Source organism: Polypterus senegalus, chromosome 6 (genome assembly GCF_016835505.1).
Source record: "Polypterus senegalus isolate Bchr_013 chromosome 6, ASM1683550v1, whole genome shotgun sequence".
Taxonomy (NCBI): domain Eukaryota; kingdom Metazoa; phylum Chordata; class Cladistia; order Polypteriformes; family Polypteridae; genus Polypterus; species Polypterus senegalus.
In genome coordinates this window covers 128,853,736-128,878,041 of record NC_053159.1, presented here as the reverse complement: position 1 = coordinate 128,878,041, position 24,306 = coordinate 128,853,736, and the positions used below count along the sequence as shown (strand labels likewise).

At 39.8% G+C, this 24,306-nt stretch overlaps 1 protein-coding gene across 8 annotated transcripts in view; it reads left to right on the top strand.

The window, feature by feature from the left end:
• The window catches only part of LOC120531595 (rap1 GTPase-activating protein 2-like), a 443,280-nt gene that overhangs the window by 86,980 nt on the left and 331,994 nt on the right, over positions 1-24,306 (top strand). Inside the window, exon 1 of one of the 8 annotated variants that reach the window (XM_039757152.1) lies at positions 6,446-6,644. The exons of the other annotated variants lie outside the window; for them this stretch is intronic. Within the exon in view, the coding sequence (XP_039613086.1) occupies positions 6,601-6,644 (44 nt within the window). The 5' untranslated portion in view covers positions 6,446-6,600. Of the gene's footprint in view, positions 1-6,445; positions 6,645-24,306 lie in introns of those variants that run through there. 8 annotated transcript variants of the gene reach the window in all.

Sequence of the window (24,306 nt, the reverse complement as noted above, 5' to 3'; positions counted from 1 at the left end):
CGTACATCATTGCCAGAGTCTCATGATTGTTTCATTCACACAAATGTCAGCACTTTGCTGTACCCCAGGGTTTCTGGTAATAGGAGCATAGAACCAGGGGTAAGGAGTAAAATTAAATAAAGTTACAATTTTGATTTTAATACATTCCTTTGTATCATGCCGCCAGAGAGTAACCACATGTTGCATGTTTGTTGGAGACAGACTTTCACTGTACTTTGCAAACGTGACACTGTTATTACTTCTACTCCTCCTCCTTCTTCTTCTACTTCTATTTTAAATTGTGGCTGCTGCAACTGAGCCAAGGGGCCACTAACAACTGTTTCAGCCCAGATGACCCTTCATCAAACTCCAAATGTTAGCCAACTGACATTTTAATATCTAATTTCTATTGCTGCTGCTGCTGTGTACTCAGACTTTGCCTGAGACATTTGCATGAAGCAGACACTTCTGTGCAACTTAGCTTCAAAAATAATAATATAGTCATTAATAATAATAGTAATAATATAATAATTGTCAAATTATTAATCAGATCTTAACTTCTTTTTATTTATTCTATGTTTAATCTTGTCTATTTTAAAAGTAGATGAAACTGTTATTCTTTCTCCTGAATGCATTGTTAAGTACAGCCATTCCGTGTCATGGCCCACCATACAGAACTTGAACTTTATTGCCATGCAACTTAGTTGCTTGGAATTTCTCTTGCCATTACATCCAGGTACATGGAATTAAGCAACATACTGTAATATACAATACATGACACCATCACAGCATTATATATAGTAAACACAGCTTTTTAAAAGCAAAATAGTAAGGTAGAATTGCACTCCTGCCCAGTAATACAGTATATTAGGTTAGTCCAATATAAAAATAAACATAATTTATATTAAACAGGGGAGAATAAAAATCAGGAAGAGACAGAGGAATCAGAGACTGTGTTTAACAATAGTGACTACAGTAGGAAAGTGGCCATTTCTGTGTTCTATTCAACTCACCCATGCTGACATTTTCAAGAATATGGCCTTCACCAGCATCTTCTGTACGGTGGAAACGTTTTTTTACTTTCTTTTTCTCATTACATCTTTTTTTAGGAGAAAACCCTTAGAAATATAAAAGTCATTGTATACTCCACAATGTTTGTCAACTATAAAGAGTCCAAGTAGACCTTAATGAAGGCTAAATGTTGGGCAAAGTGAATTTCTCAAAGTCGCCAAATGAAGCTGTTATTTAAACCTGAACCCTTGCGTCATAAGGTTCAATGCTTTGTTCAATTTACCTTCATTTTTTGCATACAATCAGTTTTAAGGTCACCATTTTAAGGCGTGCATGGGGGCCTTCTGACCAAAATGGGGGAGTGCAGGTGGGTTTGGGAATGGCTGGAAAGGGTGAATTGGTAAAGAATTTATGAGTAAACAGCATAACTGAGCCACAGCCAGGAAAGGAGAAACTGCACAAGATTATGCACAGCGGGCAGACTCAAGAGATGCCCAAGTATTTAATTTTGCTAACTGTGTTACCTGGTATTGACCAGATGGGTAAGTAGAGATGGTGGGAAGCTAAAATGTAATTAGAAATTGTGTATTACCAAACTTTATTGCCCTCACACTTGCTGCATTTAGTACATACAATACATACTATTAGTTCTGGAAAGCCTCTTTTAAGCAAGATACCCATGCGGTTTTTAGCCTATTAATTTCATGCATGCCCAGAACATGTGGCCAGTGTGGCTGGAACTAGATTGCAACATTCACAGGTTGAATCCTGCCATGGAAACATTTTGGATAGTTTTAATTAAGATAAATGCTCTTGATAGAAAATTTAAGTTGAATAATTCAGTGTTTTGTGCATATGGAACTAGACTGTATTCTGTGCATGGCTGCCTTCCATTTCTTTTCTGAAATGTAAAGTGGAAGGTGAGGAAAATTGGGCAGGTTCCATTTATCAAAGTTTCTAGCTTGAAATTAGTGGAAAAGCTGTGTTGATGATTTAGTGATTTCCTTCTGGTCTTGTTTCTGGATTATGATTTACAGGTTAGAGTTGCACTTGATTTATTTGGATTGCCTTCTTGGCAACTTCTTTTGCTTCTTTTTGGTGCTTTTTGCTATTTTCTTCTTAATAAATGTCTTTTAATTATAATGATTCTTGGAGGACTATTCTTATATCATTCAAGCTGATGGTTTTTCAATGGTATTTCCCTTTCCCTTCAGAGACATTTTGAATTATGTTGTTATTTAAATGCTGCGGTGGGCTGGCACCCTGCCCGGGGTTTGTTTCCTGCCTTGCACCCTGTGTTGGCTGGGATTGGCTCCAGCGGACCCCCGTGACCCTGTAGTTAGCGGGTTGGATAATGGATGGATGGATGATATTTAAATGTATTTAAACATTTTGATGACATTGAAGTGTTGGTTTACCAGGACATGTTCATAACATAATTGTTGTGAACGTGGGGTTCCTAAGCACAATAAGTACCAACAATGACTCAAAATGGCCACTATGGTGGGAAAACCATCAAACCCTGGCTAGTCACAAAAAGGGGAAACCAGTGCTTGAAGTGTGTACTGGCACCTCTTCCAGTGTCAACACAGAGTGCAGGCACCTCTTCTTAGTGTACCAGTGAGTACCAGTACCTCTTCAGAAATTTTAATGCGGGATCCTCTTGTCAGCCGACTGTCATAGTATTGCAACAATGCAACAATTTTTATTCTATCTTTCCGGCACCTTTCTTTAGCATACCAGTGAATACCAGCAGCTCTCCCCAAATCTTCATGGCAGACTCCATCTGAATCCTCCAGCATTCAATTGAATATCATTGGAACATAACAATACAACAAGTTCAACATACCACTGAGTTCTGGCACGTTTTCAGAATTCTTAACAGGCAACTCCACCTCCAGTCAGAATTTGATCTGATAGCATGTATTGCCATAAACAGATTGCTGCCAGTAATTTGGTTCTACTTCAAGCACTGAAGCAAATGTAGAATTTTTATAAATAAAAAACTTTATTTTTACACAAATTCTTGGTGGCACAAAATAAACTCTGAGGAGAACAAAGGCATAAAAGCAATGCCTTTAAAATAGCCAATCCCAAAAGCAAACACAGTCCCAAAATGTAATCCATGAGAATGGCAGAAAACCAGAGCAAAAGGTCACAAAAATTCAGAAAATTCATGATAAGCACAGAATAATCTTAGCAGCGCCAGCAAATTTAATGAACCGCAAGGGACCGTGGGGTTTCCTCAGTCTTTATAGGGCTGACAGCAGTCTGTTCACAGAAATTTAGTCTGATCTCACAAAACACATGGCACATAGACAAAGGTACATAATAAATAACATAATAAATAAACAAAACAGATGAAGAGCATTTTGAACCCCCAGACCCTGGGGGAATCCTAGCTGAAGTATAATGTTAATAAGTAGATTTTTCTTCTCTTCTGATGTGAAAGAAGATCAGAGTGATCTTAATTTGGGTTTAGGATTTTTAAATAAATCTGTTCTGATGACTTTAGAGGGCAGTGTTTGGGAAGGCAGATCTGTATCACAATGTAAAGTTGTAACATCAGTGGCACAGAAAAGCAAGAGCTGTGACGGTGAACATCATCCCTTGTTATATACACTGTTACTTTGCAGTATGAGGAGTTCAGATCTTGACTTAATTTTTGCCAGTAGTTTTACCACCAGCTTTGAAGGCAAGATGAAACAATGTGGCTAGTGACTGCCAGCCACTGAAGTGGTGTCAAACTTGATGCTCCAAAAAAACAACAAAAGAAAAGTATATAGCTACATTCATATAATCCATCAGGCCTGTGTGAGAAAAATCTAACCACAGTAGGGCACAAAGCTGTACCCCACCACAGAATTAAAACAAAGCTAGGGCGGCCATATATATCATTTACATACTGTGTGAGAATAATTTTATTATTCAGCTGCTTCTTGACTTGACCTTTAATGTCATTTTTTTTCCCTAAAGACAAGCTCAGTATGATTCTGTCAAGTGTTATTCAGAGATATTCCAGCTGAGTGTTGTGCTTTATAAGATGGCCCTTCAAACACGTGTTTAGCTTGTGATTCACTCAGGCATTTATCTAGCCATTCATTTCAGTTTTCATCCTTACTGGAGAGGTCATTTTGCACCTCTTCTCATCAATTTTTTTATTCATTTTATACATATTGACTGTTAATACTTTTAAGTGCCCTTATTACAGATGTGTGGCTCCATGTTGTTTAAATTTTAAATAATGTGAACTATTTTTGATCCTACTATGATCTTTCCTGATTTAGCTTCCAGTTAAATTTACCTAAATCTACTGGGATGTAGAAAGATCAAATTAATCCTACTTTGTGAAGGCTAGAGGGTGCCACAGAGCTGCAAACCACAAACATGAACAGACAAACTCAGTCCTAGGTTCAAACAAAGCGTGTTCATTACACAAAGTATCTTGTATACACAAGCACACCTCCTCTCCTCTCTCTACTGTGCTGCTCTCCTCCAGTTGACTGTTGCCTCCCTTCCTCTTAGCTCTGACCCACCTGGACAAGGCAATGCGGTCCCTTTTATTAAGGACCCAGGAATACTTCTGGTGCCAGGGCATTTGCCCATTGCAAGCACTTCCAACATCCAAGGAAGTCCCAAATAACAGGAAGCGTATTGCCCTGCAGTGCCCTTTTGCATCACCCAAAGGGCTGTGATACCATACTGCAATTCCTAGCATTCCCTGCTGGTGTTCAAACAGGCACTGATATCCAGGTCTGCTACCATCTAGTGTCCTGGGGGTATGAACATCCCTTATAGCCTGTCCTTCCCTTTCATCCTGAACAGGGAACATACTACAAACATGTCTGGTAGGGATGCCTATCCAACTGCCTGGTGCTTCCCTTCCAGGTAAGGAACCTTCTTCTCCTTTGGTTGGGATGTCCGTCCATCCACCTGGGGAGTCCTGTTCAGGTATGCCATCTTTCTCTTCTATGGCTGGAGTGCCTGTATGTCTCCCTAGAGACTCCTGTCTGGGTAAAGAACCATCCCCTTTCCTAGTCGGGATGCTCTTCCAACTTGTGTGGTGCTTACAACTTCTAATATTGACATTTTTGCTTTTCTTTATATTATCCCAGTAGTTTTTGCAATACTTTTATGATGAGTGCTATTCTGGACATATTATACAGTCCATGGTGAAATTTAAATGTTATCCCACTTCCCAAACCTAAAATTCAGCAACAGCATGGGTTAAAACCTGTGACAGAATCAGAAACTATAGAGAGCATTTGCCTTTACTACGTATATTTGATACTGACTTTGTACAAGTCACCATAAAGGTGTACTATTGGAGTTCGTGGGCAGCCTAAGATTAGGGTCCCAGACTTTAAAACCAATAGGATGCTACCTCACTTGCGACCCCTGACCCACTCTGTGACCCCAAGCACAGCTGCCTGGGCTGCAGGTATAAAATATATGTAGCCAATTGTAGCTAACAGTTCAGAATGGTGTCTGCCTAGAGGTGCATCTGTTGGTCAGTTAGTGCTATGTGAATAGAACTTTAACCAACACTTTGCAGTCTTACTGAGACATACAAAGATCCAAAAACACTTTAGAGCAGGGGCTACATTGTTAATTATGTTATGTAACAAAATCTTAACAGAAGCTTTGCTCATTCTTAAGGCATACAAAGCACCAAGGGGTTGCCTGTACTGTACAGCCTCTCCCAGTTACTTACTACTATACAAGAAGACCTTATAAAACACTTTGTGTTACATAGTAGCTATAAGTGACTACTTGCACTATATTAAGCCTTTAATGCCCCTAATTTAAAGAGTTACAGTCTCACCTTGAGTAAACCACCTGCCAAATAAATAGGCAGTACTGCTTAAAGGACTGTGCTGCATCTTCATGGCCCTGAAAGAGTGCCTGCCTGCACACCTGTTGAGGCAGATTTAAAAAGAAAAGATGTCCACATATAACCAGAAGTCTAGCCGTTAGACTCTTATCTTACTTGGTGCAGGGTCTGAGAAACTTGGCTTCCGTATTTAACTTATGTTGAAACTTGTTTTGTATTTAACTTATGTTGAAACTTGTTTTAACTAAAAAAGCCAATCCAACCACTTGATGTGCATTTGCCCGATCGCTGCAAACATCTATTTATTAATCATGGCAAATCACTCATTAACTTTCAAACACGGGACGCAGCCCTACCGAGCATCCTCAATGTAAAAGGGGCTACGACTTTTCCAAGTGGGCGCTGCTGTAGCTGCACTTTTCTGCGAAGCCGTTCAGCATTCTGCCACCTTTGTTTAGGAGGGGTGGTGGGCGTGTCTGCTAGAATAAAAATGCAAGAAAAAGCCAGCGTGATAAGGAGAGCTCAAGATTACTGAGAGCTGTGTGGTGTGAGGCAGCATTTTCCCAAGTTTTAAAGAAAGAACGAAAGTACTTACCGCAAGGAAGTGGTCGGAGTGCCTTTCCTGTTTTTAGGGCAGGTCTTTTCTGCAGCGCTGTGGTTTCCCTTGTCAGACCCGCCCTGGGTCTCAGCTGAGAACCACTGGGTACACCTGCTGCACCAGCACAACCTTTGCAGTCCCGCTGTGCTGCTCTCCTCTTGCTGGTGGAATCTGAGCGATGTTGCGAAGAAAACGCAGCGTGTCTTTTGGGGGCTTTGGCTGGTAAGTGCAACTTCCATTCCCCTTTGTGCTAAATAGAGCTTCTGCTTTAAACCAAAAAAAAAAAAAAAAAACCCAGTCATTTCACTCTGCTTTGAGCGTCGGGTCATGTAAAGACAGGGTGACAAGCCAGCTACAATAACGGAACCAGGCTGCTTTGGGAAGAGCTGTTTAAGAAGTTAACGGCCGCGGATCCAAGAGTGGAATAGTCGGTCGATCACCATGACATCAGTTCAATTCTTTGCTCTTTCTGCACAAGTGATCTGCTGCATTTCACCAGAATGACCAGTGGAGGGCTGACCGAGAAAGGAGTAGCCATCAGATACAGAAGGGTTATTATATGCGACCGAGTCTTTGTCACGTAAACCGCATGCCCCGTTTCATTCAGTGTCACTTTTATTCAGGCTGTCTTTGTTTTAGTTCAGCTGGATATTTCATGAACAAAGCCATTATGCAGCTGAAGCTTCGATCGGTACTATTCCCAACTTCGCTGCAAGCGGGTCAGTCGACTACTGTTTTATATTGTGCAGCTGAGACTTGGTCAGTGGGAAATCTGCCAAAGTGTTACCAATTATATCTTTGTCCATTTTCAAAGGTTACGTGAATTTTTTGCTTATTCTTCGTTCACGTAATACAATGTCACGTGTCGTTTTTGTTATCTGTGTGGTTGCCTAGTTTGCACATTTTAGTAATGTTCTTCAATTAATAATTTATTTTGCCAAGTTCTAAAGCGAAGTCCGGATTTTGTGACCGAGTGGCGAACTGCATGACTTGTTCTTATGACTTGGACTTCGGTTCGACTTCTTCTCTGTGACGATTGCTCATCGGTGTTCTCGAGCCTGTCTCATCCACATATCGGCAAATCTCTGCAACTCTAGACAGGTGTAAAGACATTGCTGAAAACTATCAGCCGTAAAAAATGCCAACACCTACAAACGTGCGTATTAAGACAGTTAAAGTGCCGCTACTCACTCTTCGATTCGTTCCGCTCTTACTACTTGCTGTTTTAAATCGTCATTTCCTTTGTTACGGCTGTTTAACAAAGTTGAAGTTTCTGAATGAGAAGTACGCAGTATGATGCAAGATTTACCAAAAAACTTGAGGCAGAAATTAACATCCAGTTTATATGAGTAAATTTATCCGCACGTAAAAACAAATTTCATGTATTAAACATCCAAATAAATCAAGTAAAGTCTACACAATATTGCACATTGAGCATATCAATGTCACAGACATAAATCAGATAAAGAATACCAAGTTATATTGAGTATATTTTACTTTCGTATCATTTACTGTAAGATATTAGGTACTATTTACCTCTCGCAATCTTAATTTTGTAGGTAATTATGTAAGCATTATTTAGGAGGTTAAACTTAATTGTGGAATCATCAACTCTCTAAACCCGCTTACCCTGGATGGGTGCAGGTCAGCTGGAGCCTATCCCAGCAGGCAAAGGGAACAAGCAGGAGCAACACCTGGACACGTGCACCAGCCAATCACAGGTTGAACACGCCCACACAACCATAAGGGTCAATTCAGCATAGCCAATCTGCTCTCTTAAAAATGTTGGTTCTTTAATGGCTTTTTATGGTTCGTTACTGGGTTATGAGGTTCTTCGTAGAACTATTGCTTGACAAACAGCATTTCATTCTGAGAAGAGTTCTTTGCATATGAAGCTGGTTCTTTCTCCTTTGAAAAACTTTCCAAACTGTTGAAAAAAAAAAACCTGAAATCTGTAATGTATGGTATAGGCTAACCTAGCAGGACACTAACAAATAAGAAAACCTGGATTTAGCCTGTACTGTAGGCAGCAAGAGTCCTTTTGAAATCAGGAGTCATTGGTATTTCAAAAATCTGTAACCATCTATTCATGGTTATTTACTGTATGGTGGTGGTTACAGCTTTAAATAAATAAAGGTTCCTTCTGAAACCTTCTTGTGGATGGGTCTTTTGGGAACATAAAAAGGGTTCCTCTCTGGCATCACACTGAAGAGCCACTCTGGCTCCTTTATTTTTAGTGGTGTACTTAACCTGCATGTCTTTGGACTGTGGAAGGAAACTGGAGCATCTGGAGGAAAGGCGCACAGACATGGTGAAAACATGCAGAGTCTATAAGGGAGCAACCAGAACATGCATCCCAGTCTCTTTACAAGGCAGCAGTGCTACCACTGTGCTGCAGAATACTCCGTTCTGAAGAAGCATTAAATAATCATTTTGATGCTCACCATCACCCCCTTTAAACATTGATACTAAAGAGCACTGGTTAGGTGCTTTTACAGAATGTTGGCTTCAGAACAAATGCTACAAATCAAAACATATTTACAGAATGACTTAAGACGAATCCACACTCAGCAGGCCTAATGGCCATGAGTGTCCACTATTGTGCATTAGCTTTATTATCTTTCACTGGAGAACTGCAAATGAAAACATTGATTGGGTCAAAAAGAAAAAGTGACTCTGTCTGGCCTGTTGACTTCATCTGGACCTGCTGTGTGCTTCAGATATGGAAGACCTGCTTGATGAGAGCCCACTGACTTAACACACACATTCATTATAAGTTTCTGGCTTTAGGTTACTGACTGTGTTTGTGTGTGAAATGAGAAGGTAAAGAGTTTACAGGCACATTTAATTCAAGAATCTGTTGATGTTGATTTGCATACAGTAAAGCCTATTTACACACATTCATATCTTACACAAGAAGCTATTATGTGGTCTTCATTAATGCCTCCTTCCTTTCTTGGCTGAAAAACTCCTTTATCTCCAAAGAAGAGCAAATATATTTGACAATGCCCGTCTTTCTCCTGTGAGCTTTCCTTCTTTCTCTGTCTGATGCATACAATGCTGATACTGGGGGTAGCATGGTAGCAGTCCACATCAGAACTGTAAAGTCTGATCTGGGTCACAAGCCTTTGCACGATGATCCTGCCCAGCAGCTTCAGATCCAGATGAGAAGTTATTGTACAAACATGTCTGCTCTCACACTTGTGTAGTGGACAGTTCCCGTGCCAGTTTGGATTTGTAATATATGTTACAGTAACTGGCACTGAATGTAATGTCTCTTTTACAGTTCATGTATGTATAAAATGCCAAGTCCCAAAACACAGCTTGATTCATTACAATGACATTACAATGTATAAAAGAGTTGTTTTCAGGTTTGTTGCTCACCTACTGTGTTCTCAGATCCAGCACCCCAAAGTGTCTTCCTGTATTAAGGGCCTCCTTTAGCCATATGAGGCAACCGAGACCTTTTAAAGCCAGACTCTCAATGACCTCTCATTAAGTTTATTGTGCATTTTAGTTTTTGCTGGATCTGATTTTACTTGTTTTTGTGTAGTATTTATGGTATATTTTTATGATTATTGCTTTTTACTTTTCTTTTGTGACATCATTTTGTTTGCTTCATTGGCACAGTTAAATTGTTTATGACAACAATGTCCATTGTTAACCACGTGTTTGGACAGCTTCATTACGTTCTTTCATCATTTACATGATGATATTTAAGGTGGCGAAGCAGTATGAATCCTAACAGCCTCCCCTAGAGGCTCCCACATAACCCAGCAAGGCTGCTTCACTGGACTACAGATCCCATCATGCCCTGTGGGTTTCTGTGTGGGAATTCCAACCCAGGGATACGCCATTATAGTGTACTGGGGGAAAATCTTTTTAGCAGTTCCGTCCAGGCAAGGGTCTTTATTCAACCCTGGTCTGGATACCTGTCCATGGCTGTTGTCTGTTACAATATATTTGAAGACCATCTTTTACTGTTATGTCCTCAAAACACAATATGAAGCCTGTGAGATGAATATTTTTTGTTCAACCCTAGTTTTTGTTCTCCCATGGTTGGGATGCCAGTCCATATGTGCCATCCCTTACAATATACTGTATATTCTGCTCATGCTTTTCAAAGCAAAAATTGGATATTCACAGATTTAGGTAAAATTTTTTTTCAAAAGTAAGTACTTTTCCTTGAGTGATTTTTTCCCAAGTTTACTTTTTTTGCTTTTACTTGAGTAGTTTACACAGCATATACTTTTATTTAAGCCCATTTATGCATAAGTAGTAGTACTTTTCCTCTAGTACAATCTTTTAGTATTTTTTCCACCTCTGATTCATATCTGTCTTTTGGTTGAACTGGGATAAGGCAGGTCCACAGCTCGATAAGCAGGCATATTTGTAAATGAAGGTCTACACTCGCATCTTCGGGTTGGGCGTGGTAGCTTCAAGAGGCTCCGTGTAAGGACCTGGCACCATCACATTTGGCAGTGGCGATGGGATGGGCCAGTGGCAGTGAGGGACGAAAAGACTACAGGCAGGTGGATGGGTGTCCATACATATGAAGGACCCACATGCCCAAGCCAAGTTGGGCTTTTTAAGGATTTTGAACTTTCATAATGGACTGTATTAATTGGTTGGTTTTACTGTTCTCAGTCTTTTTTAAAGTCCAGTATTTTTAAAGGGGGCCTGGGTTTGCTTTTAGAGTAGGGTAATTTATTCATCTGATTTATTTTTTTATTAGTGCATCGTGGGGTCATGCCGTAGACCTGAACCACCAATTGCATACAGGCGTGGAGCCTTCCCATGCAACTGGCGGCTTTAAGGAGGAAGGAGTGTGATTAAGCAGGTTCACGGCTCAATAAGCAAGCGTATAAGTAAATGAAGGTCTATTCTTGTGTCTTCCGGTGGGTCGTGGTAGCACGGCAGGAGCAGATTCAAGAGGCTTCCCGGAAGGACCTGGTTGCGTCGGGCTGATTTGCACTTTCACATGAACGTTCCATTCTAATCATAACAAAACTCTGTGCTATCAACTTGAATTATCTCCACCCTCAAGTGTACTTGTGAGGCATCCTTTTGGTCATCCTTTAGATCACAGAGACATGACGATACATCCAGATATGGATATTTTGCTCCATGATCTGAGGGCACTTCATTTTGAGACTGCTAGATTATGTTCACTTCTCTCTGGCCTTGCTTGCTCAAACCGTTTTACTGTACTTTCTGCATTGTTGCATTGGATTATTTAGCAGTGCCTGTGATGCTGAAATTCATGCAGTGTAATTTCATGATTAAATTTAATTTCAATTTCTGATTGGTTTACCTTCTGTGGAACATCATCCAGTCAAGCAATGACAATGAACACATCATCGTGCTATTGGTTTAAAGGAAATATTCAGATGTGTTGGGCTTTAGCACAATACACACAAGGCTGCACATTGACACAATGCATAAAATTATGGGATTTTGACCCAAGGGTCACAAAGCCTGGTTGCACAGCATTCTAGTCAGTGATGAGTAAAGGCTGGTGATGCATTTCCCAGAGGTGTGAAGAACGTATTGTAGCCTGAATAAGTTGCTCTAGTTTTCACTGTGTTACATTATTGATATCCTTGCCTGGCAGAGAGCTAATCCCCCATCCTAATGCTCTGCTACTGCCAAGGCGCAGCTATTTTTAACGATAGTCTGAGACTCATTCGCTGTAAGTGGCTCTACTCAGCTGGGTATTAGTTTCAGGGATGTATCTGCGTTGCAATGGAAGGCACACACTTTTCACTTACTCTCTGTGAGGGCTTCAGGCTACAAGGGCAATTTGCTTGCTGTTTCTCTTTTCTGCTCACTCATGAGAGTAATCAAATCTGAAATATTCATCTGCAGTTGAAAAACCGAGGTGTAAATATGCATATGCATGCCGGTCTGCAGTGGCCTACAGTGAAGGTATAGGAGGTTAATGCAATATATCACCAACAAAAGCCTTGTGGATTTGTCAGTTTTGGTTCATCAGTTGTGTTTTTTAGTCAAGTTTGCAGTGTATTCTAACGCAGAGAATCTGGTAATGACCACGACTGCCTGTGGCATCCCTGGCTTGTCATTGGCAGACATTACTACCCTTTGATCATCCCAATTACAATGTGTCTTTATGAAGGGATTGTGACACTGCTGTTCTCAGTAGGATGGGAAAGCGTTATGAAAAGTACTTATGCAGGACTTCAAAACACCCAAATCTTATTGTGCCAGACAGCTGTGAGAAGAGATGATGTGTTACACATTGATGTTTGTTGTCTGTTTCACAGATCTGTCAGCCTACTAGTACTGCAAATGTACTGTTTCGACATAATTGTTTGGATCAAGTTAATGCTGTACCATACACAGAGTGAAATGTGTCCAACTGATGTTTCTGCACAGTGGAAAATTAGAAGAAAAAACACCTTAAAAAAAGTTTTTATTCTTACCATTGTAGTTATTGTACAGTGTATTAAAAAGAAATATCAGTGTGGCTTCATGCCAGTACCTTATAAGATTTGGAATTTGAAGGTAAATTTGTGTACTGCTAGTGAAGAAAAATGTGGGCCACAAGGGAAAAAATAGGAAACATGGACCAAGTTACGATAGAGTAAAACAAATATCTGCATTTACATTTACATTTATTTGCTTAGCCAAAGCGACTTACAAATGAGGTCAACATAATCAAGTAAATATCAGTCTGGGGGACTGTTTGGGAACAAATGCTATAGGACAAGGATACAAATTGGTCATCGCAAGTGAAGAGCTCAGAACAAAATATGAGTAAGTTGAAGTTCCTAGGTTACAAAGCATAACATAAGATATGTTAAACAGAAGTCTTCAGATTCTTTTTAAACATGTTAAGGGGGCCAGTAATTAAAATAGAGGTGGGCAGTGCATTCCACCACCTAGGAGCTACACCTGGATTGAGATTTAATGCCACACAAAGTTGGCATCACCAAGTTCTTTTCATCAGCAGACCTGAGTGGTTGTGAAATACAGAAGGTGCTGGCCCATTGATGGGTTTCTAGGCAAGCATCACGGATTTAAACTTAGCATGTACCACTACAGGAAGCTGAAAAGAGGAGCGGCGTGTGCCCACCTCAGCTGGATGATCTTGTGTAAAGTGACTCTGCAAGGTTGAGAGACTGTAGCAACATGGTCTCTGAAGGACAGCTGGTCATCAATACAGACATGGCAGGTGTTAGTGATAATGAACCAAGCTTAACAAAGATGGGGTGCTGCATAGACTTGGGATAACAAGAAGGTCCATCTTTGCCACGCTGAGCTGGAAATGGTATTCCTTCATCCAAGTTGCAATATCAGTGAGACATTAAGAAATTTGAACTGATAATGTGTGGTTTTCTGGAGGAAATAAAAGGCACACCTGCATATCAATGACACAGCACTGATAAGAAAAACCTTTGAACACGATGAGAGGACATAGTGAGCAGGGGTACAGACAGAAGAGAAGAGGGCTGAGCACCAATCCTTGAGGCACCCCCATGCTTGCCTGGTGTACCCTTGACATCTCTCCTTGCCTGGACACACAGTAGGATTTGCTCAAGAGGAAGGACTCAAATAACCTGAAAGTAGTCCCAGTGATGTCAAGGTCAGAGAGGATGGCAAGGAGAATCTTGCGGTTGACCATGTCAAAAGTAGATTAGAGATCTAGCAGAATGAGGATGGAAGACATATTTTTCCCTCTAGCTTGCTGTAACCTGTTAACAATGGTAAGTGGAGCCATTTTGGTGGAATGGGCTGACTGATTAGGATTGAGCAGTCTGTTCTGTAGAAGAAAGGAAGAGACTCCCAACATGTCAAAGTCAAAAAACCCAAAGGTCAAAAATAAACCGAGTAACCAAGCCCAAAAGACAAACCAGAATTCATAGTCTAAATAACACACACCCCTAACACTCTAATAAGATTTTAAACTAGTTAAATGCTCCACAAAGTTTAGTGTTTATGCAGAAACTTGAGCAATACCCAATAGCACGCTGTCATTTTAAATAAGAAATTGCCATCATGTCATGACAGCTTCTGGTCACGCTTTTGCAATTTCCCAAGCAACCATAAACAATCTATCCATGGCCAAAAGAAAAAACACAAAATGGTAAAGTCTTTAAAATACTAATAAAAATCATGATAGAAATTTCCATAGCCTAAAGATGAAAAAGAAATTTCAAAAGATGTGCATAAAATAAACTCAAAATAATCACAAACCTTAACAGTTAAGAGCAGAGGCTTTTTAGAAAGGAAGTAGAAAGGTCAGAATTCATGAGAGATCACAAGAAAAAAGGAAATGTTTTGGAGTTTAGAGGTGGGTAAGAAAGAAAGACACTGCATTGGACTAGTGAGGGAACAACCCATTGTGTACCCAGGCAGAGGGGGGCAGAACGTCTCTTCATTGGGGTTTAGTTATTTGCTTAATGCTTTAAAATATGTTCTTCCTATCCCTTCTTTGGTATTGGTGTATTTGTGGGTTAATTATTTCTTTGTCTGTCTTGGCCCAAGTCTTAATAGTTTTTCTAAAAAATGCAGTTTTCGGGGAAGCACACAAAGCAATGCTTTCACACATAAATCAACATAATTTATTTATTTATGACAAAAGTCATTGTGTTTTATGTTCCACTAGGCTGTCCCACCTTTTAAGGGGACCGACTTTTAAGTTGACCACTTCTTAAGGCAATTCAATATGTAGATCAATTTGATATTTTATACAAACTCATTAATTTGGTTATATTGCATTTGAGCGGTATTACTTTAATACTCGTAGTTTCTGTTATTTTGTGATGAAATTTAAACTTTTTTCTATATTGAGGTCGCCTTTTTGAACCCCCCTGATATTTACTACGCGGTGAGGCATTTGTACTCCATCAACATTAATTATTTCCAGAGACATAATTTTGTCTATTTTTCCAGCGCATCGCGAACAAAAGCAAGCGAACGATGGGAGCACCAGAATTCTGCTCACATCAGGTCGCCTGCACGCAGTCGCAAGTAGTAAGTCTGTGATAAGCGGAATACCGCTACGCTTTCCACTCACGGGACGGAAGGACAATCCCGACCACTTTTATATAGTAAGAAAGAAGAAGAAGAAGATATCGCACAGACTGGAGTAGAAAATCATCTTTTACCTGGAAAAACAAAACTACAAATCCCATCGTGCATTGCAAAATGGACGGGGCGTGTGTGAAACTCCACGCCTGCGTAGCACTCACGGGATGGAAGGACAATCCCGACTGCTTTTATATAGAAGGATAAGCCTCTACAATATGTGAATTCACTTACCTATTACATAGTCCTGCAAGGTATGATAGCGTCAGAAGCAGCCAATGGTGTGCATTGCCACATTACACTGCTTGCAGAATGTGTTACACTAGTGCTGCTGTTTCAAACGTCTCTTACTGCATACTGTGACCGCTGTCACCGTGCAAAGGCAGCTGTATTCGTACAGCGCACCACCATCATCTGCCTGTGGCCTTTTGCAGCCATGGGCAGCTGTCTTCATGTGGTCAGCTGTTGTCTTTGCGTGGCCATCCATAGCTGCAGGCAGCTGTCTTCATGTAGCTGGTGGCCATCAACTTCCCGTGACTGGCAGCAGCAGCCACAATATGCAGCAACAGATGGCTGAAACAGCAGCACCAGTAGAACACATTCGGCAAGCAGCACTCTGCAAGCAAAGTGAGTCGAAGTATAATTTAACAGTGGGTTTGGTTGAAGTTTATATCTGATAACCACCTTGACTAATGTTGACATCCACCTTAACCCTATGTATCGACATAAGTCGACGCCCTCTGCGAAAGAGTTAAAGGCACTGGACTTTGAGATTGTTTGGTACTAAATCAGGGTTGCTCACAGAATCACAAAATCTTTTCTTAATAAACTGTTAAATACTAGTATTTGAAAATGTTGTTTTCTTTTTTTTTGATTTCCTAATGTGTGATTGGCAGTATTAAAGCCTTGTGAGTCACACATCCTTAATCATCCACATTCTACTTCAGAGCATTTTAAAACATTTTTGGGTTGACATGGAGGCCTGTGTGCCTCTTTGTATAGCAAAGAGGCTAGAAAATGTAGCACTGAATTAAATTTAACATTAAATTTAACATTACGCCTCTTATGAATCTAAATGAGAATTGAGTTTATTTGTCAAGCACTTTTTATATACTTGGAGTTGATTCTTCCATACATGTACTACACGGAGGAAAAAAATAATAATGTTGCATTCTGACACCCACTTAATCCAGTTCAGGTTTGTGGGAGACCAGAGACTATCCTGACAGGATTGGGCACAAGGCAGGAAACGTCCTGGACAGAGTGTCCATTCATCGTGGGGTCCACACACCTACACCCACATTCACACTTACACAGGGGCAGATTTGGAGTCACCAGTTTCTTTAACCTGCATATATTTAGGAATCTGGGAAAATGACTAAAAAAATCAGCCTTAGCCTCTGCAGTTAAATCCTCCACCACTTGCATTTACTCTGCTTTCCCTCTGACACACAAAACATAGCTAAAGAGAGAGGAACTTCATAACAAGGCGTGCCTGTTGCGTTAAAAACAATTAACATGAAATATAAAACTAAAAGTGGTGAAACATTGTGTTTATTGTCAACCTTCTTGTTTTGTGGCGCTTTGTTTGGAGTTGAGACAAGAATGCAACACTGCAATGAGGTGAAAGGTGAAAGCAGTGCAGCATCACTACTCATGGAGCTGTTTCCTGGTGCGGCATGTAAAAATAACCAGTGTGAGAGGGGACTTCACTTTATGAAATGTCTGTTTTTGACTACATCTTCCATGTTTAGTTAAGCCACTAAACATTTAGATTTTATTATGATCTTTTTTTGGGTGATCTCACTTTAGGAATCCTAACAAAGAATGATGTGAGAGTCAATGGCACTAGTAGTCTGAACGTGGGTGTGGGTGTACAGTATGTCCTGAGTCTTCCTCCTGGGACAGACCAAGCATTTCCTGGAACCTGCTTAAGAAGTGGAAATGGAAAATGACTTAAAATATACAGCAACTTGTCCCCCAATGTGACAAGTGCTTACTGGAAGATAACCTGGAAGTCCTTTGTCTCATATGAGGTTGTATAATTTACTGTCATCTACTAGTTGTTACAGGGTGCCTACTAAGTGTAAGAAATGAACAGATTATATATGTGTGTGTTGAAAATAGTGCTGTAAGATGAAAGGTTACACTTCCTCTGCATTTGAGCATTGCTTTTTTTTCCTCCTTATTCTTAAAAAGCAAAGCTTTTCTTGCATGTCCGATCACACCAGATGTGACATCATGCATTACTTTATGTGAGGTTCATTCACATAAGGTAGGAAGACAATATGGTTACTTCCTTAATATTTTATGGGTTTGCTTTGAAATAAGAACCTCCACAGTTTCTGCATTTCTCTTGATTTTAATATATCTAGTGTGGCCGGGTGCAGGAATAGCAGCTCTGCTATTCCAGAATATTTACTGTCTGAAAACAAAACAAAAAATACAAAAGAAAATGCTCTTTGACAAGATTCCCATTATGTGGGTTAATCAAGGCAATAAAAGGTTGTTGGGCCTGATAGCCAAGGTTGTATCTCTAACAGAACTCCATCCGGCAGGCTGCTCAAGCCAGTAATGATGGGTGGCTTCTTGTATGGACGAAATTAAATTTGGAGATATATTAAAGCAAGAAATCTTGACTTAAAATTAGAACCGTTTATTATTATGAATAGGCAATGGTGGCTTTTCTGGAGATCCTCTGAAATCAACACCAAGGTCAGAGTCTTCAACACCGTTTTGTAGCCCCTCTTACTTTATGGAACTGAAACCTGAAGAACCAGTCACCACCATGAAAAGAATCAAGCTTTTCATCAACACCTACCTCAGAAGGATTCTGACGATGCCCTGGCCAGATAAGACCAACAGCAAAGACCTGTGGCAATGAACTAAACAGCAACCTGCTGGAGATGACATCTTTCAAAGATGCTGAAGGTGGATTGGACACACCCTATGCAGACCTACAACCAGCATCACAAGACAAGCCCTCATCTGGAAACCCACAAGGGAAGAGGAAGAGGGGTCGGACAAAAAACACCAGGAGGGAGACATCAGGAGGATTGGCCACACATGGGGACAGCTGGAGATACTGGCTAAAAAGGCTGGAGGGAGCTGATTGGTGGCCTATGCCCCCAGATGGGATCACAGGCAGAAATGATGATGATAATGAGATGATTATTATAAACCGGGAAAGAGAGGAATTGCCCTGTGCGTCTTTAATATCTCTCACAAAGAGGCAACATTCATCACAGCAGTCTGTTAAAGCATGGTCAGAATGGTCAAAATTTTAAGGGTGTGGGTGTGTTTTATAAGCAACTAAATTTACACGACAGTGTCAAACATTTACTCTGGTTGGGTGATCCGCTTACACCCAGATAACTTATTCAAAATAAAAGTCTATTTTATTGTTTTCTGGTTCGTCTTATACCTTTGAGTTGAGCCACCACCCTTGAAATTTCTGTGCATATAACAACTGTCCTTTGTTGTTGCTTACAGGACATCAGCTGATTTCTTAGTCATCTCTCAGTCATCTTTCAATAGATTTTATGTATTACATCAACTTTTCTTCTGGTACATTCTTAATTTACTTGACCATCTCAGTAGTTTTCCAAAACCAACTTTTATATATTTCAATGTACACACTGCAAACTAAAATACTGAGCTATGGTTACCTTTAAATGATGTTACCTTTACGTTTATCTTTCACACTCGGCACTGTGGAGAAAGGAGATGACAATGTTAGTGATAGCGCCGTCTGAGCCTTGACTGAGCCTTAGCAAGAAATGCACTAAATCATGTATGTCTGAAAAAATACACACACTTATAGATACAGAGGCATACACAGTTAGGCAATTTATTAAAGGCAACCTGAGTATTTCACTCAGAGGGATAATAAAGTAGGCATGCTGTCCACACTGTGCTCCGTGTAGGCCAATTCGTTTTCAGTGACTTGTAGATTCTTCCTTTGCTTCCCTGTCTAATTCTGAATGAAGGCTAAATAAAAAATATTGCTTTATCAGTTCTCTCACCCTTATGGCAATCTAAGGTAAAGAGGAATAACACTTCCAAAGTACTGTAGTTGCTTTATGCTTTACTTCTGCTTTGTATGACTTAATTTGTTAAATTTTAAACTGTCCTATGGATGAAAATCACACTAGAAAAAACTGGGGTTAGAACACCATACATTATTGGGGACAAATGGGATTCATAGTATTCTCAAGCCCAAATCATGCTCAAGGCAGACCAGAGCCTGTTTAATCGTCACTTGATGTAAGTCAGGAAGAAGTTGTGAACAGGGTGCCAGTCCATAGAAGGGCCCACTCAAACTCACACCCACTCACACACCCACACGAGGACGATTTGGCATTGCCTGACAGCTTAGGCAGCATATCACTGGTGATGAGGGAGGAAACATGAAGTACCCAGAAGAAAAACCTACACAGAAACTCCACACTGTGCACACTCCATGCAGACAGCAACTAGGACGCTGGAACCATGAGGTGGTGGTGCTACCAACTGCTCCACCATCCCACCCATACAGAGGAATTACTTTTCAGTAAGTGGAAAAGGTGAGAAATTTGTAGAGGAATAAAGAAAGAAAGAAAAACAGACTGAGAATGGTTGTGGGCATGACTAGATAGATAGATAGATAGATAGATAGATAGATAGATAGATAGATAGATACTTTATTAATTCATGACTAGATAGATAGATAGATAGATAGATACTTTATTAATCCCAAGGGGAAATTCACTAGTATTGACTAGTAGTGACTAGTAGGTGCAGTGAGCAAGAGGTGGGAATTTAAACAAACAACCTTGGATTGTAAAGTTCAGGGACTTGAGTAAGCTGTACTGAATGCCTGTTGTAGCCTGGTGTCATTTTGTTTTCCTCCAGGCAGTTCTTTCTAAGCTGGGTAACCTTCATTTATGCATTTAATGATTTTTTGTTTTTTTTCATTTACACATTCAGTCTGTCTGATGTGGAATATCTGATTAGTTATGGATCCTTCTCCTCCATTAATACTTCATGTGCATTAATGCCAAAGCGCTGCTCTTTGTGAAAGGGGACATAGTTGCTTCAAGTAGTAGCTAGATAACCTTGTCTTAATTACCATTAATAACTTGATAGTTTTTATTCTATGTTGACCAAAACTTTTGTTTGCACCTACCTTCCTAACAGTGAAGCTGAATATATGGCAAACAATATACTTTATGTTGTGAGGCTATGAGTTTAATCCAAGATGTGGGGCAAGCCATGACATGCACACTAAAGATGGACCTGATTGGGCAAGGATATTTTAAGATAAAGGATGCTATAGAATTCCGGGCATACTGCCCGCTGCCTTTCTGTATTATTCTGTGTGCTTGATACTCAGCAAAAGACTAGTAGATCTTCCTGTGCTGCCTACCTAAGTGGCATAATCATTTGCATCTGACACCATGTTTACATGGTTGCAGGTTAGTGTAACCCGGAGACAGGCTGTATTTACATTGTTTTTAACCACTGATCAGAAATGGGCAGGTTTCTTCACTTGTTATTGGCCTGGCGTAAGAGAGAGAGAGCCCTACAATGGACTGATGTTCCATCCAGGCTTGTTTTAGCCTTGCACCTAGTGCTTTCAGGCCCCTGTCACATTTTTGTGATGTCATCGTGTCCTCATTATGTCTTGTTAACCAGGCAAACGTATATATAACTTTTTACAATTTGTACTTGCTTGGGTAGCAAGAGCTTCCCGGAATAAGGTAACATGTTGGCACAGCAGTCAGCCTCTCACTAAACTTCCAGGACAGAGAAAGCCACACTGACAGGTTCTGCACCTGTCAATGTCGCTGCACAAGGGTTCTAAGGGTAGTTGTACCCTGCATGTGTGCTGAGTACCCTGGAACGTAATTGGCAAAGATGCCTGTACTATTGAGGCAGATCTGCCATGTGGGTGGTGTGATTTGTAGCACTCAGAAATCATAAAAGGGGGTACAGGCCTCTAAAATACCAACAGAGCCAGACCAGAACTTCACTGCCCTAAAAGTAGAACTTGCCTCAGGCAGTCTGGCTCCAAACTCAAATAGCCGCCTTAAAGCTCTGCACAAGCCCAAAATGGGGCTTTTAAAATCTCAAAACACTTTAAATGCAGAAAAATGCCCTTTAAGGAAGTTCTGGATTGAATGGGAAAAACAAAACAATGTCCCTTTAATTTAAAGAATTACTTTATAATGAAAAACAAAGGATGAATAAGCAAGCAAAAAAAAAAAGCAAAAAGGGTATACCTAAAAAAGCAATCCAAGTCAAACAATCCATTATTCAAAGAGAAAATCCTCAATCAAGAAGAAAAATTATCCAATGCCAGGAAATTCAAGAACAAGAAGTTTCTTACAAACACAATGCACACCACAATAATCAGAGAACCTCTGTGGGACCCACACATCAGCCAGAAATATGGAGCCATGGTGGACCTGCCTCTTTGGGTTCCACCCACAAAAAACAAGAAAAATAAGGCGAACAGCATATATACACAAACCATAAATACTAAATAACAAATAAATATAACTATATTATCCAAGATTATTATACATAATAACAAAGAAACATAACATAGCAATAACTCGAAAACAACAGAAATAACCATAAAAGCAAAATACACATAAGCCAGGGAATACCTACTGGTTAAAAAGTAATTTAATTTTGATTAAATATATTTTATTTGCATTCATGAACATAGAAAAAATGTAATTAGAATGCTTCCATCATGTCATATTTAGGTACAAAAATGTAATTAAAATTTAACAAATTACACAATTTACTCATGTATACGATTGTGTTCTAAAGCAAAGTAAGCATAATAAAGCAATCTAAACATATGTAAAGAAAACAACAGCTTACATGCAGTATAATTTCTCTAGCTTTTGTCACTTCATAGTTTTCTTGATCCAAAACGTCTTTTGATGGCCCATCATATGTCTACTTTTCCTGGTGCGTCCCTATGAATCATCCAGCAGTAAGTCTCCATCAGACCAACATCCCAATATCCTTGGTAACTTCTTTAAATGTCCTTGATACCCTGATAGAACCTTTCACCCTGCGCTTCACTCACTGCTCCAAGATTTTCAGGGAAAAATCCAAATATATACTTAAAAAGTAAACTTTGAGACTCAGGTTGCAACCCAGTTTCTTAACTAATATGTTTTTCAAGATTTCTTTATAATTTGGATCTTTATTGTTACCTAAAAACCCAAAAATAACTGCTTTAAATGACACACGATCGTCTCGTTCCAAGTTGTTCATCGCTCTTTCAAATTCTGCAACTGAAATCAATTTTCTAACATCAGGTCTGTCAAAAGTGCCCTCTTACAGTTTCACCTCAGACAGACCTGCAGACAGCTTGCACAAATACAAACGGGAGGCATCTTTTGATAGTGATTTGACAAACTGCTTCATCAAACAAAGCTTAATATGAAGGGGTGGTAGCAGCAGTCTACGTGGACCAACCAAGCTACAGTAGGTTGGATGATGTTTTTGGAACCAAGCTGTAGTTTTTTTCAAGCGGTTCGTTCCTTCTGAACCCAACATAAATTTGTGTCTCTGCTCATCCACTTACAAAGATAAAATGGGCTTCTAACGGCTTCACATGCTGCTGCCAGCTGCTTTGACTCATCACCGTGTTCAGTTGCAGCTATATTCTGATCTTATTTTCAAATAAAATAACTGTTTTGCTTTAAACATACATTTTGATATTAGAAAATATTAAATTCGAGTGAATTATCATTAAATATTAATATTTGATAAATTATTTTGCAAAAGCTATAATTAACAGCCAGTGGTTTGCTAGGTTATTTTGTGCCCTAGGCTAAATTTATTAGTGCGCCAACCAACTCTTCTGTAGCTAGCCAGTGTGGCCTGGTTCCCCCCTCCCTTATGATCTGCGTCTTAAGTGAATGCATAATTTGCCTAAATGGTGGTGCCGGCCCTTTTGACTACTAATAAATGTGTTTTCTGAAAAAAAGTTACATGGTGAAGAACAATGTTTTTCATTTTTTAATTCAGTGCCCAAAAATAAATGAAAATCGCATGAAATAATAAAAAAAGCAATTGTTTCAATGTATACATGTGTAACAGGTGGAAATATGCAGTGTTCACCAAGGATACTCTAGGCAGGGCAGGTGACTCAGCAGGCTTCTGCCCTTTTTCTTGGAGAGATGGAGATTAAGAGAGGCAGAATAGGAAGTATGGTCACTGCCTTGGAAACTGAGCCATTAAAAGGCAACTAAAGGCTCAGAAATGATGGGATGCTAGGTGCTGCTACAGGGAGTTCAAGTTGTGAGGTTTTGGAATAAGGGAAAGGCCATCCAAGAACTGTTTCAGGATTTAAAAGCTGTCTGGTGGGTAAAAGGAATTTGAGTCTAAAGTTGCAAGAAGAATACTGAGATGAAAGCTTGACTGGCTAGAGGAGGAGAGGCCATAGTTTAAAGAAAAAAGATTAGCAAAGAGTGCTTTGGTACTGGAACAGTAGGTAGGTGGTTCGAGACCTGCTTGTGTAGGTCCAGAGAGGTATTTCTGTTCAGCCTTTCATTGCTCCCTTGTTTTATTTTGTACTAGCAAAATACCCGCGCTTTGCAGTGGAGAAGTAGTGTGTTAAAGAAATTATGAAAAAGAAAAGGAAATATTTTAAAAATAACTTAACATGATTGTCAATGTAATTGTTTTGTCACTGTTATGAGTGTTGCTGTCATCAAGGATTTGATTATCTTTATTTGTTTCAATCAGGTTCGTATTTGGAGGACGTGTTATGTTCAACTTACATTCCATGTTTGTCAACCGTTGTAAAGATAACAGGTTTCAT